At 44.7% G+C, this 14752-nt stretch overlaps 1 protein-coding gene across 6 annotated transcripts in view; it reads right to left on the bottom strand.

The window, feature by feature from the left end:
- KALRN (kalirin RhoGEF kinase) overlaps window positions 1-14752 on the bottom strand; it is a 520685-nt gene that overhangs the window by 281631 nt on the left and 224302 nt on the right. For all 6 annotated transcript variants that reach the window (XM_042998400.1, XM_042998401.1, XM_042998403.1 and 3 more), the window contains 2 exons: window positions 10203-10398; window positions 789-955 (listed from right to left, as the gene is read on the bottom strand). In XM_042998400.1, the coding sequence (XP_042854334.1) occupies window positions 789-955; window positions 10203-10398 (363 nt within the window). The remainder of the gene's footprint in view (window positions 1-788; window positions 956-10202; window positions 10399-14752) is intronic.

Raw genomic sequence — 14752 nt, 5'->3', positions numbered from 1 at the left:
CAGATAAAAAATCTTTTTTTTTTCTAAATTGACTTTAATATGGCAAAAAAGTTTCTTATAAGAACCACACACATGTTGAAAAGAACAATGGGTGGGGCGCCTGAGTGGCTCAGTCAGTTAAGCGGCCGACTTCGGCTCAGGCTATGATCTCGAGGTCCATGAGTTCGAGCCCCGAGTCAGGCTCTGTGCTGACAGCTCAGAGCCTGGAGCCAGCTTCAGATTCTGTGTCTCCCTCTCTCTGACCCTCCCCTGTTCATGCTCTGTCTCTCCCTGTCTCAAAAATAAATAAACATTAAAAAAAAAATTAAAAAAAAAAAAGAAAAGAACAATGGGAACTGCTACCACTCAGTGACTCTCAACTCTGTGTCAGGTGTTGCAGTAAGCGCACAGGTGCCCCAAGGTAACCAATCTGGCTCGAAAGCCTGACTATGTTTATTGATGAAGGATTTGTATTTCACATGAGCTGTGTGTCAGGCTTGAGGATAGAAAGGAAGAGAATAGGTTCAGTGACTGAGGTCGACTTGGGAAAGCTCCGGAAGTCTCAGGAGACTGTTGGCGAGAAAACTAACACATCTGTAGTTTGAGGCTTGCACCATCAGATCTAGTCGTTAGATCCAGTAGGTAGATAGCAGCGTCACTTTCAAAACTAAATGACCACTCCTTAACTCACCTGTTTTCTGCATTTGGTTTACACCAGTGGCTCTGCATGCCTCACCCCGTACCAGGAGCAGGGCCCGGCCAGGTGGGCAGCCCAGACCAAGGGAGGAAGGTGTTGGGGCCAGGCTCACCTGTTTGACCTCGGCCTGCAGGTGCCGCAGCTGGAGGCACTGCTCTAACCGCTTATGGGTCTGCTCTGCGTTGAGCTCCAGTTCGTGCTGCTTCTCATGGAGAAACTCCAGTAGCTCTTGTACCTGGGCTGCCAGATCGATGTCTTTCTCACAGATTAACTCGATTCCTGATTTGAAACACATGTAAAAACAAATAAAAATAGTACTATAAAGACGACATTTCCTTCAATAAGCAGAGGAGAGCTGAATGTGGAAACAGCCGCGAGCAGGACCCTCCCAGCCTTCACACATCCCTCTGTGAAACCAGACAGTGTCATATTGAACCTTTGTTTGGGATGTTCAAACCATGCAACCTCTTTTGGATTATCTGATCCTTTGTCTGGGAATTTCATCAGCTGCTTATTATCAGCCGGAGTTACAGAGAGGTGGTTCTCAGGGTGTCCATCCCCAGAGAAGAAAGCACTAGTAGGAACTGTTGGGGGTTTGCTAACACCTACAATATTCACAAGCAAGGCTCTCAATCATATTGGGAAATACAATACAAAACCAAAAAAAAAAAAAAAAAAAAAACAAAAAACCCAAAAACCAAAACCTCTCTCCATAACTTCTGCCAAAGGCAGAGTCTTTTAGCCGGTCAGACGCAATTTATAATTAGATGGCAAGTTTGTTCTGACGAGAGTCTCTGGGCAGTGGCGATTTTATTAATCAACAGCTTAGGTCCCCTAAAAAGGCAACTCTTAGAAATGCACATGCTAGCTGTCATATACTGTTTCTCAAAACACAGGAAAATACACCTGATAAACATACCCCAGAAGTACCACATGGGTCCTGACTGCTTATCCATTTACAAAAACCATGTTAAAGTTGTGCCCACACAAGGAGAGTTTGCTCACCATCCTTCCGCTTATTCAAAGCACTGAGTAAGCCCAGGCAGCCACTGACAAGCATTCCCAACATTTATGGATATGTCACCCAGCATTAATAAGCGGCCAACCATCTGACCTGTGATGGGGCCTCCAGTCAATACTCACTACGCAGAAGCTGTGGCTCATTCCTTGTCCATCCACCTCTCCACCTTCCTTACTTTTTCCATATACCTCTCCACACAGGTGTGGACACACACACTCTTTCTCTCCACCAAGCCAGTGCTCCTATTTATACGTCAGCAGCAGACAGACTGGAGGAGCCTTCCTCAAACAGATCTGTGTTTCAGCATGGATCATTAAACTCTGACACAGAGTGAGGGGACTGCCTTAGTTATCACAGGCCTACTTGTCTGCCAGTGGCTTGAATTTGATTCCCTCACATGAAAAGTGTGCTAGCTCTGGAGCCAGTCCTGAGTCAGGATTGTGAACATGGGCAAATTATCTAAGCTGTCAGAAGCTTCACTCTTCTCATATGTAAAATAGGACTTTACATACGTACCTGTCTCATAAGCTACCTGCTCAGGGGCTCCTTGGGAGGATTAAGTGAGATAATGCACGTAGAGCATCCATCATGTAACATGATAAACACAGACCTCGCTCCTTAGTCCCATGGCTTTCCTGATTCCTGACTCTTAAACTCTCAACTCTCTGCCTTCTTATATTCATGCCCTCTTGGTTGCTATCTAACTCCAACTTGATGAAAATTATAACCTATATTGTTTCTTGGTTCCAATTGTCCACCTAGTTCTAATTTTGAACCTTGCTCAGACCCACAGCTTTAGAAAAATCCTTTTATTTTTAATTAAAAACAATTTTTAAAATTTATTTCCTTCAAGAGAGAGCAAGTGGGGAGGGGCAGAGAGAGGGAGAGAGAGAATTCCAAGCAGGCTCCATACTGTCAGTGAGGAGCCCAATGTGGGGCTCGAACTCATGATCCCTGAGATGAAGACCTGAGCTGAAATCCAGAGTCGGATGCTCAACTGACTGAGCCACCCAGGTGCACCAGCTTTAGAAAATCCTAACTCAGGATTGCTTGCCTCCTTCTGATCCCTGACACCACTTGGCCCTGAAACTTCTCAGTTCCGTCCAGATCCTTTCCCCAGCTCCTCATCCTCGAGTCTATGACCCAGTGAAGCTCACAAATAGGGAGTCACCCATCAATGGGGTTGGGACTAAAATTCCCAGCAGATAAGTCACAAAAGGGTAATGTACTTCCATGGGGATCACAACCCAAGCAGCCTGCCAATCCCAATGTACAGTCACATGAAAACAAGTCCCCTTTGGGAGACATCCCCATCACTCTGACTCATATCTTCAGAAATTCATTACCATCATCACCAACACACCTGCCGGATATGGGGAGGAGGAGTATAAAGAGAGTGTACACGTGCTAAAGGAACTTCATTTCTAGAGGCAAAAAATAGGGTTTTATATAAGGACAATATGGAAGAGTGGGAAAAATTTCTTTTCTGGTGTTACATGGTAATAATTTCAGTATCTTTTCATGTTTATTTTTTTCTACCAGTTTCATAATTCCAAATCCCAGCTCCTGAAATATCTGTAGGAGACAGAAAAGAACGGCTTGTTCTTTTGGCAGTCAAGTCTCTGAAGTTACTATTTTCATTTACCAAGGGGACAAGGTAGAGCATCTCCTTGACTGAAAGGAAAAATAAGAATACAAAAATTCCTATCTCTGCAGTGCTCAGCATAGTGCAATGACCCTTGGCCTCCATATTTACTTTCTGGAAATGTAATTTAAGATCCATCTGCAGAAGCAGAAACTCTTCCCTGGTTCCAGCCACAATGCAGGTTTTTTCCAGCTTGTTTTCATTCCACATGCATCTGTGGTGTTTAGTATGCTAGGCTTGGACAAAGTGTCTTTCTCTGGGAAGCCCATGGCTCACCTCTGCCACATCGCATGTAAATGGGCCCTCTAAACTGGTAACTCATCAAAGGGGCCAGCACCTGCTTAGGATACCATCCAGAGCTGGCTCCCAGCCTGCCCCGAGACCCAAGCCCTTCACCTGCACCTACCTCCCTTGATATTATTTTATGAGAGATGAACACAGGAAATAAAACGGGTGAAGACCATGCTTACTGCACTTCTGTGCTCAACAACACATCGTGTTGTAGATGAAGTGAATGGGAGGTACATCAAGTGGCACCTAGAAGGATAGAAGCTCACCCCTCCCTCCCAGTGCCTCCAAATGCATCAGCATGAGTCCCAGTCAGAACTCATCAACTGGTAAATATCCATCAATCAACAGCAAATGGAGTTTGCTTGTGTTCACATTACTGTTCTCAATTTAGTCACAGTCCTGTTTTCCTAGGGGCTCTCCGAAATGCAGCAAGACACATTTGTCCTTTCCATCAAGCAGTGAAACCTATCTGTAATGAAACAGTTTGTCAGTCTCTTTAGGGCAAGTTGTGTTGACGTGTCCCACAATATTTTGTTTTCTTTTCTTTTTAACATTTATTCATTTTTTGATAGAGACAGAGCACGAGTGGGGGAGGGGCAGAGAGAGAAGGAGACACAAAATCCGAAGCAAGCGCCAGGCTCTGAACTGACAGCACAGAGCCCGACGTGGGGCTCGAACTCACAGACCGTGAGATCACGACCTGAGCTGAAGTCAGACGCTTAACTAACTGGGCCACCCAGGCGCCCCGTGATGTGTCCCATGGTATTTTCTACCAATCCTTCCACCAGAACACTGTTGGGGGTGTTCCCTCATGAATTTGTCCATGTTCTTACAGGAATGCAGGCTCCCTGGTGCTATGGCCACATGTCTTGTATATCTATGCATCTTTAGCACCTAGCACAGTGCTTGACTCATAACACCCAATAAATACCTCTTCAGTGAATGTATGGGCCTCTTCAGGAAAGGGCTCAGGTCATGTCCTACTGTGCATCTGCTAGCTCTGGGAAAGGACAAACTTAGGTTTGAATCTATGCTCTGCCCCCTATTAACAGTGAATTTCCAGGCTCGAAATCCTCTCTGACCTTGGGTAAAAACAATCCCAACAATGTCTTCTAGGGGTGTCATAGGACTAAGTAAGTTTAGGGATATACAGTGCCTGGCATTTAGTAGGCTCAAAATATCTGTGTTCCCACTTTTTCCTTTCCCTTGAGTTAATTACAACATACTCATTGTTGATTACCAATGGAACCATTGAATGGCTTGTAAAAATGTAAATAAAAAATCTTATCATGAGGTATTTATGGACTTGCTCAGTGCACATCATTAGAAACTGTGATGGTCTAAATGTTATTAGACCACTGCTCTCAATTTTGGCTCACTTTAGATCTGGAGAATTTTAAAAATTGCCATGCCCTGGCCACACCCAGGAGACTGTCTTGGTGGGGGACCCGGTCACCAGGAAGTCTTAATCTCCTGTGGTGATCCAAACACACAACTGAGATGGGAAACCACTGGATAAGAGGGTATAGTGGCCAGCAATCCAGGGACAGAGATATTCTTTATGCTACACTCAGTCAGCAGAATGATCCACACTGTGTTTGTTTAGAGCCTGAGGCCACAGCTAATAATCTCACTATACTTTCCTTTGTTGCCAGGTTGAGAGTACCACTTAAACTTCCTCCAGGAGAGAGGTGCTTGTGGTCTAGGGTAAGGTATAGGTATTCCTGGCTATGCTACTCAGAGATATGTCTTTCAACTCTTTGTGTGTTCTTTAAACATCAGCCTGCCTTCAATAGAGAATATACTTTCTCTTTTCTCCTCCCCTCCTCACTCCTCTTTCTGTGCAATTCCCTCAATGTAACACCCAGTTCAGCAATTACAAAATCTTTTAATCGGGTTTTTAGAACAGCATTCTCAACCCTGGCCATATATTAGAATCACCTGGGAAGTTAAAAAAAAAAAAAAAAACTCTGGGCTCACTCCAGACCAATTTAAGCAAGAATCCCTGAGGAATGGGGCCCAGACCTTGGTACTTTTAAGTTCTGAAGGTGATTCTAAATATGCAGCCAGGCTAAGAACCATTGTTTTACATCTAAGTTCTCTTCCCCTCCACTCAGCCCCCATCAGATCCACATTTCCATTAACCCCAGAGTAGCTCCTCTTTTGGAAAAAACACAAGGCTTTTCTTTCCTTTTATGATGCAAGTGAAATTATTTATGGCCCGTTATTTTTACACATCTCTTCCACTGCATTGATGTTCACTCCATTAACTAAGCAAATACTGTTATTGAGAACTTGCAGTGAGTACAAGACATAACCACTCTGCTAGATGCTGGGAATGGAAAGAGAAGGAAGAAAGAGTCCTGCCCTCAGGCTGCTGGAGAAGCTGCAGGAACACATAACTGCAACAGAACACAGTATGTGCTAGAACACAAGTGCAATACGTCATAGTTATCAAACTTTCTTGAACCCTTACCATGCTCACATATTATCACACTGCATCTTCACGATGACCCTACGTGGTGGGTATTCTCATGATTGCCATTTTCCAGGGAAGGTGAGGCTTGGAGAGATGGGGCAGCATGTTCAAGAACACCCAGGCAGGGAAGGGTACAGCTGGATGCCAACCCAGGCACTCTTCCTGTCCCACCTGTACTCTAAGCTCTATGCTCAAGGAGGAGAAGAGTGATCCCCACCAAACTTATTTTTATTGATATTCAAATTCCAGGGGTGGGTTCTTCCCAAGCACAGTAAATTTTAAGTATCATTGCCACAGATCCCCAAAAGTTTTCACTTTAAAAACCTCACATAAAGAAAGAGCTTGAGGGGTACTTGGGTGGTTCAGTCGGTTAAGTGTCCGACTTTGGCTCAGGTCATGAACTCATGGTTCGTGAGTTCAAGCCCCCCATCTGGCTCTGTGCTGAGGGTGCAGAGCCTGCTTCAGATTCTCTGTCTCCCTCTCTCTTTGCCCTCCCCCACTCATGCTTGTGCACTCTCTCTCTCTTAAAAATAAACATAAAAAAAAAAAGAGCTTGATGCTTTGATTAAACCACAAAAGCAACATATCCATTGGACATGCAGCTCTTCTTATTCTCTTCTTATAAGGTCACATGTAATAGCCACATGGTCAGATTTCATTGGAGAGAGATGTGGCACGGCCAACGGGGGTGCTTAGGCTGAATCATCATGGCAAGTAAGAGCTGGAGAGGACTTTAGGAATCCAGGCCCACCTCCCACACTAGACAGAAAAAGAAAGGTCTAAAGAGAAAGAACAGGAACTTCCAAAGGCTGTTTGCTGATAGTGGATTTGTACCTTGACTTCACCTAGCATGTTTTCTCTAACTTGACTCTTTCCAGCAAAACCTGGCACCTCCCAACTTGAGGCTGAAATAGATAATGCTAGAGTGAGGGAAGAACCATGAGCAAGTGAAGAAAGTGTTCAGGATTCGCCTTTTAGTCCTAAGGCTAATGCTGACTTAAGCAACAGCTTTTGCTTTGGTTACAGCTGTGGGCACACCAGAGGGATTTAATGGAACCTGCCTCAACGTTACAGATTTCACACCTGAAAATAAATATATGGAGATTCCCTACTTCCATTTATTCCTATAAAATCTAAGCATAAGCCCTTAACTAGTTTAGCATGGAGGGCTAAACACCAAATGCTTAATTTTTTAACTGTCCTTTTTCTACGACAACAGTTTATTTACCCTTTGCTTCAAATATAGTTTATTAAACACACATAAATGACTAAGACATTTATTGCCTCAGTCCTGTGTCTCTGAAGTCATGCATTCTTCAACCACCTGGGGAGCAAGACCCACCCTGAGTTCACCCCAACCTTCACCCCACCCCCCAGCCCTGGTGCAACTCTGATCTCCCTTCTTCCACGCCGGAGAGGAGGTAGATGCATTCTCTGCAGGACCAGGCATTCAGCAGCAGACAGGAAGTGAGCTTGCATGAAACCCTTGGATTCATTCCCTTTGAAGCCTCATGGACTATGCCAGACTGATTAGCTAGCTGTGGTAGGAATGAGGGAACAGCCAGTCCCAGCAGAGAGGGCTGAAGAGGCCAATCAAGCCTCTTTTGACAAAGCTCATTTCTGGATCAGGATACTGTGGGTGTGGGCAGCGCATCTGCCTGGGGTGTTTTCACCTACTTAGCCCTCAAGGTTAAGGAAGCCACCAAGCACAGCTGACCCCCAGTCACAAGCAGCTTCAGGGACTGCCAGCTCCTGGTAGTCTTTCTGTTACCATGGATACCTGGCTCTTGGGACAGAGATGGGCTTGCCCAGGTCATGTCAGGCCCCTGCTATAAAGTGCTGCGGTTTGTAGGCAGACAAGCTTTCCTCCTGCCAGATGCATCAATACCGAGGGACGAAGGGTGAGCATCCCTGCCAGGCTTCTCTATCCCAGCTTCTCTCCTATGTACTAGGTGTACATTCTCTCCTGGTTCCCAGCCTGAGCTGGATAGCCAGCTATTGTGAGCACCCTGAGGGCAGGCTCTAAGGTGAAACCCTGAGTCCAGATAAGGCTCTCAATCACAGAGAAAGGATCATTGTTCCCCGCCCCCCTTCCCTAATAAGACCTTAAAGATGTACAAGCCATTACCAACCATGCATCTCAAATTTTAATGTGCACATGACAGACTTGGAGATTTTGTTAACGTACAGATTGAGATTTGTAAGTCGGTGATAAGGGCTGGGATTCTATGTTTCTAATCAGCTCTCAAGTGATGCTGGTGCTGCTGGTCCAGGGCCCACACTCTGAGTAGATCCTAGATCAGTGGTGCATTCAAACCACCTAGAGGGCTTGTTGAAACACAGATTGTCGGGCCCCACCCCAAGATCTGATGTGGCAGGTTGTATAGGCCCTCAAACTTGCATTTTTTACAAGTTCTCTGGGGATGCTGATGCTGCCAATATGGGGACCACACCTGAAAGTTCCTGTCCCAGGGCACGCCAGACATCAGCTCTTGTGATTTAATCATCACGATAAAAGCAGCGGTTCCCAGCTCTGGCTGCACGGTGGAGTCACCTGAGGAGATTTTGCTGACGCTCAAGACCCATTCAGAGGTAGTTAAATCAGAATATTTGCACTTGGGGCCTGGCACTGCCATTTTTAAACGAGTGACCAGAAAGACTGCAATGTGAATGGCCCTTCTTGGGGCTATGCGCGGCACAGTCTACACCCTGGAAACAAGCCTGGGCAGCCGCAGCTGTTCACAACACAAATGAAAATTCACGGCAAGATTATGCTGAGCAAAGTGAACAGAATTTACCAGATTGTCTCCCTCTGGTTAGAAGTGAAGTTTCTTTGAATGTTGTTATTTATTCCTTCAGGTCATTCAAACAAACACAGTAGCCTACAGTCAAGTTTGTTTGCAGACTAACGTCTGCCTGACACTCTCATGATTCTAAACATCCTTCACGGTCAACAGGGACATGGACCAACTGTGTTTTAAAGAGCTGATGGTCTGAGCCCCTGTCCGCTTCTTCCTGGAGGGTGAGAAACCTGAGCCAATAAGGACCCAGTGGTGAAAGCAATGAGTGGGTCTAGGTGGAGAGACTGTGTTCCAGCACTCTACTGTTGATGTGCCCCCATGAGTGACTTCTTGCCTTCTGGACTAGCTGGACCATGGGACAGCTATGGCTGTCTCCAGTTCTAACACCAAAGGCCATTTTGGAGAGCGGCAGGTGTAACAGGAAGGGTTCATGTATTTGTTGGGTAAATAGTGAATAAATCTTGAACACGAAAAGAAGTGAAATCTGGGTAACTCAGCCTTGTTTTTTTGAGAAGTTATAAAATTATATGACCTTGCCATAAATTTTTATCATCACTTCTTACACTGATGCACAGACCAGTGATAAAGAAAACAGGTCTGTGAGAGGCCTGAACCAGAGACCTGGAGCCAGCGCTGGGGTTGGAGGATAGAGCAGAAGAGGGAGGTTGGGGAGTAGAAGTGCCATGTCTACACATTTGAATACAATTCGCATGGCTGGCTGGCTGCTTTTGGAGCCCCTTTGGTTTGTCCCTGCAGGCCACCATTTGTTTTTTAATCAGCGCTAATTTCCATGATTTGTGTTCCCCATTCTCTGCACAGCACCAGGAGACTGTGGCCCAATCCGTATCTTCCTTTTTTAATGTTTATTTTTGAGAGAGAGACAGAGACAGAGAGACAGAGACAGAGTGCGAGTGGGGAAGGGGCAGAGAGACAGGGGGACTGAGGATCTGAAGCAGGCTCTGCACTGACAGCAGTGAGTCCGACTGGGGCTCGAACTCACGAACCATGAGATCATGACCTGAGCCGAAGTCAGACGCTCAACCGACTGAGCCACCCAGGCGCCCCAAACCTATCCTCATCTTTACTGGTGCCTAACGGGGCAATCTCAGACATGTTATTTCAGCTCTCATGCTTTAATTTTCTTTTCTTTAAAATGGCAAAAATCTCTGTTCCTGTGTCGGAGGGTATAGAATGAATGCGCAGAGTACGAGTGCTGGTTGGAGTCAAGCTGGCATTCTTGTTTTCATCACCTCCCTGCTAGAAGAAGGAGGATGGGAGAGGTCACTTGCCTGAGGCCTGGACCTCCATGATGTACTGGTGCAGATCCTGACCCTGCTGGATGACCTCGAAGGTCATGTTGTTCATGGCCAGCTTCCGCTCTGTGTGGCGTTGCAGCCGCTGCTCCGCGAGCGTCAGATCCTCTGTATTGAAGTCATTCATCTGCCGGAGCAAGTCTTCATTCCAGGCGTCTAGCTCTGCTGTCACCTGTTAGGGAACGACCGTCAGTATAGGCTCTCAGGTCCGTGAGAGCCTGCTGAGCTGAAGCTCACCCATTCCAAGCCCATGCATGGACCCATCCCTGCTTTGCATCTGTCTGACTCCTAAACTCATTTAAGCACCAGCGCCACACCCCCACATATGCACACCTGTAATTGTGTTTCATGCCTCCGTGTGTTTCGATGTTGATAGCAGCACAGGAACAACAGCAAATGTTGGATGGTAAGTTACCGTTTAAAACATTTTTGCCTACCCCATTCTATTCCACCCCCACAATGACCCAGACGGGCACACGGGGTGGAGATCTCCAGGTCCATCATACTGAAAAGGAAGCTGGTGTTCACTCAGACAGATGGAATCTGCCCAGAGTTCACCCTGCTAGTGAGGAACATACCTATGGATATAACTCAATTCTTTTTCTTTGTCTAACATACCACGGTGTTACTCAAAAAATCTCATCACTGGAGAGAACCTCAGAAATTAAATATCTAAGTCTCACTGTTTCTGAGAAACAGAAACTGAGGGCTGGAGAAACCCGTGAATGGCCCCAGGTTACACAATCAGAGCTGGTGTACATCAAACCCAGGGGCCCCATGTGGTTCTCTTGTTCTGTTGTGCAGGACTCTCTGCCTGCAAAGGCTAATCCCTGGAGATGGTGACTAAAGGTGGAAACAAGAGCAGACTTCTAGAAATCCAAGCAGATATATGCTATAAAAAGGCATGATTCTAATGAAGACTGAAGCATGTAATGAATGAAAACCCTGCCCTAAGACAAACTTGCCAACTGGTTACTGCTCTATACCTTCACCCATGTGACTTCCCCTGGCTCACCCTCGAACACATGACTGCACAGAGAGACTGAATCCTACACTTCCTCTACACTAGCTGCCGTCATTCACAGACGGGAACTTGGCAGTACTGAACAAAAGCAATTCCACCTGATCGGTGAATCAAAGAACTCTTCTGACATGGTTTTCAGGGTCGCTGTCTCATGCTCATACCCCCAGGTGGCCCTGTGAAGGAAATGGCACAGGGACCATCACCTTCTTTTCTGAGAAGAGGGAATGAAAGCCTCACCCCACATCAGACAGTGGCAGTATGGCCCAGGCAGCCTAGGCACGAATCCTAGACACTCCCCCCTGCTGTCCCCTTCAGTGATTTCCATTATTATGCATCTCTCCCCCCCCCCCCCCACCTGCCCCCACAACCACTGACCTGTGGCTGACAACTACTACTGCTCCAGGAACATCCGGGGACAGAGGGAGGGAGAAGACCAGCTTAAGGCAGCTGGGAGATGGCACACTTCTATCCTGTGCTGCGGCCATGCAGACTGGAATGGGATAGACAAGTGGTCTGGCACAAGGGGCTGACATCTGGGGCACACAGGACTCCATTTTTTGTCTAACATTAAGACCTTTCTTCATGGAAAGGGTAGTTGCTGTCTTGGAAGCAAAGATGGGGGAATTGTAAAAATACCACCTTTCCTGTCCTAGGTTCCCACCTCATTGCCCCACATCTTTTTAGGTCAGCTAAGGGATCCATTGAGCTCAGCAGGAAAACCTAGTATCTACTTATCTTGGGGAGTTCTTGGGGATCTGGGAACCAGCAGGTTGACAGACAAAACAGGATTTTGTTGTATTCCATTTTTTAAAAGTACTTCTCTAACTAGAGTAAGGAATTAAAATGAGAATAAGAGAGATAATTGATTTATAATTTATAGGATGAATAGGCCTGTATATAGACTAGGCCCATATATGTTTTTCCTTCATGTATTTAAGAAAGTTTAAGTATAATTTACATAACAATAAAATGCACATATTTATTTATTTATTTATTTTTTAAATTTTTTATTTTTTTATTTTTTAATATATGAAATTTACTGTCAAATTGGTTTCCATACAACACCCAGTGCTCATCCCAAAAGGAAAATGCACATATTTAACTAAGCATCCAGTTCTATGAGTTTTGACAATTTTTGACACCCATGTGGCCATTACCAAAAAACAAAATATGGACCTTTCCATCACCCTAGGGAGGGTGCTTGTGCCCTTTTCCAGTCAATTCCTGCCAACTTCCACTCCTTGACATACCTCAGGTACCATATTCTGATTTTTATCACAATGGATGTAGTTTTGCCTATTCTTGGATTTCATACTAATGAAATAGTACAGTATGCATTCTTTCAGGTCTGGCTTCTTGTATTCAACATGTTATATTTATTTATTTTTAATGTTTATTTATTTGAGAGAGTGATAGAGAGCAAGCAGGGGAGGGGAAGAGAGAGGGAGACAAAATCCCAAGCACGCTCCATGCCTCCAGTGCAGAGTCTGATGTGGAGCTTGAACTCACGAACCATGAAATCATGACCTGAGCTGAAACCAAGAGTTGGACGCTTAACCAACTGAGCCACCCAGGTACCCCAACATGCTATATTTAATATTCATCCATATTGTCATGTGTATGAGTAGTTCATTCTTTGCTACTGCTAAATAGTATTCCATTATATAGATGTATCACAATTTATTTATCCATTCTCTGGCTGATGAACGTTTGGGTTATTTCTCGGTTGTTTCCAGTGTTTGCCTATTATAAGTATAGCTGATGTGAAAGTTCTTATACAAGTCCTTCTGTGGACATATGTTTTCATTTCTCTTGAGAGTTGCCTGGGAGTGAAGTCATAGGGTCACAAGGTAGGTGCATGTTAAACATTCCCAACAGCAATTTTACATTCCAGTAGGAATGTGTGAAAGTTCCAGTTGCTCTATATCGTCACCATCATTTTGTATCATCAGTCTATTTAAATTTAGTCATCCTGGGGGGCATGAAGTGATACCTCATTATGGTTTTAGGATACTAATGACGGTGAGCACATTTTTCATATGCTTATTGGCCATTCTTATCCACTTTTGCAAAGTGTCTTTTCACATCTTTTGGCCAGTTCTCAAAAACTAGGTTAATTATCTTTTGCTCATAGATTTGTAAGAGTTCTTTTTTAAAAAATTTATTTAAATTTTAGTTAGTAAGCATACAGCATAAGATTGGTTTCAGGAGTAGATTTCAGTGATTCATCACTTACATACAACACCTAGTGCTCACCATAACACGTGCCCATAAGAGTTCTTAATATATCCTGGATAAGTCCTTTATCAGATATTATACTGACAACAGCCAAATAAATTTTTTTAGCCTATTTTCTGACCTATAAACTAAAGAAAATTAGAATAAAACAAAGACAACAAGCATGAAAGAAGAGCCTGTTTTTTCTTTCAACTTTAAGTTCTGTTTTGTTTCCATGAAACTGAGTTTATGCAGGGTCTGTTTGCTTCAGGAAGACTCCACAGGGGTCCAAAGGCAGGAGTATGTGGAGAACAACGTGTTGAGGCTCCTGGTAAGGAGCAGGACACAGCTGAAGTTCTTTAGTTGGGAGAGTGAGCCTCAGAAATCTGGGATCTTGGGAATCTGAATCTAAAACAAATGTGATACATGTCCAGCATTCTGAAGCTGGTATTTCTATATTCTTTCCCTCTCCCTTTCCCTATTGTCCTCTACCCTAACCACCTTGACATCATTAGGTTGAGGGCCCAAAGGATGAGAATTCCAAGAGGCTACTCAACACATCAGCCTGACTTCTAAGGCCTTCTGGGGTCTGCTCGCTTTTCTCTCTTGTTTGGCTCTTCTAATTACCCCCAAGCAGTGATGCCCAGATCCTTGAAAAAGTCTGATTTGTGTATTCCTAGTAGTTGCTGGAGTTCATTTTCTTTCCTGCACATTTTATGTTTTGTCAAAAGATGTTCTTCCATTGCGTTCTTCCTTCTTACCCTCTTTCTGAGGTGTAAGACTTGTACACAGCAGGGGAACCTTTTTTTTTTTTTTTTAAGAAAAAGCTGTTTTCAAACCTAAAGCTTACCTACTGTTAATGAACAAACCTAGCTTTCCAGTCTTATCTCATGCTCTTCTGTTACATAAACCAGTCAGCTGGTTACTCGCTGACCCTGAGAGTTGGCTCCTGCCCTCTCCAGCTTCCTTCCCTGGTCCCATTGCCCTGAAATGCCCTTGTTTCTTCTCCTAGTCTGCTCAAGTCCTTACCACTCTTCAAAGTAAACCCTCTGACGTGAAGATCTTCATGACCACCCCCAGACCCAGATGTTTTTCTCTGGCTTATTTTGTAATACCAAACATGGACTTGTTTGCTGATACAGAGACCATGAAAAGAAAATCCCGCACTAGGGAATTAATTTGGCCATTTAACTCCATTTGGAAAAGAAACCTGAAAGAATTTGTTTAGGGCAAAAAGTAGGGCCTGAACCAAATGAATGAAAGATAGAACACAAGTTTCCCACAG

This window comes from Panthera tigris, chromosome C2, assembly GCF_018350195.1.
Source record: "Panthera tigris isolate Pti1 chromosome C2, P.tigris_Pti1_mat1.1, whole genome shotgun sequence".
NCBI lineage: Eukaryota > Metazoa > Chordata > Mammalia > Carnivora > Felidae > Panthera > Panthera tigris.
This window is presented reverse-complemented; position numbering and strand designations above follow the sequence as displayed.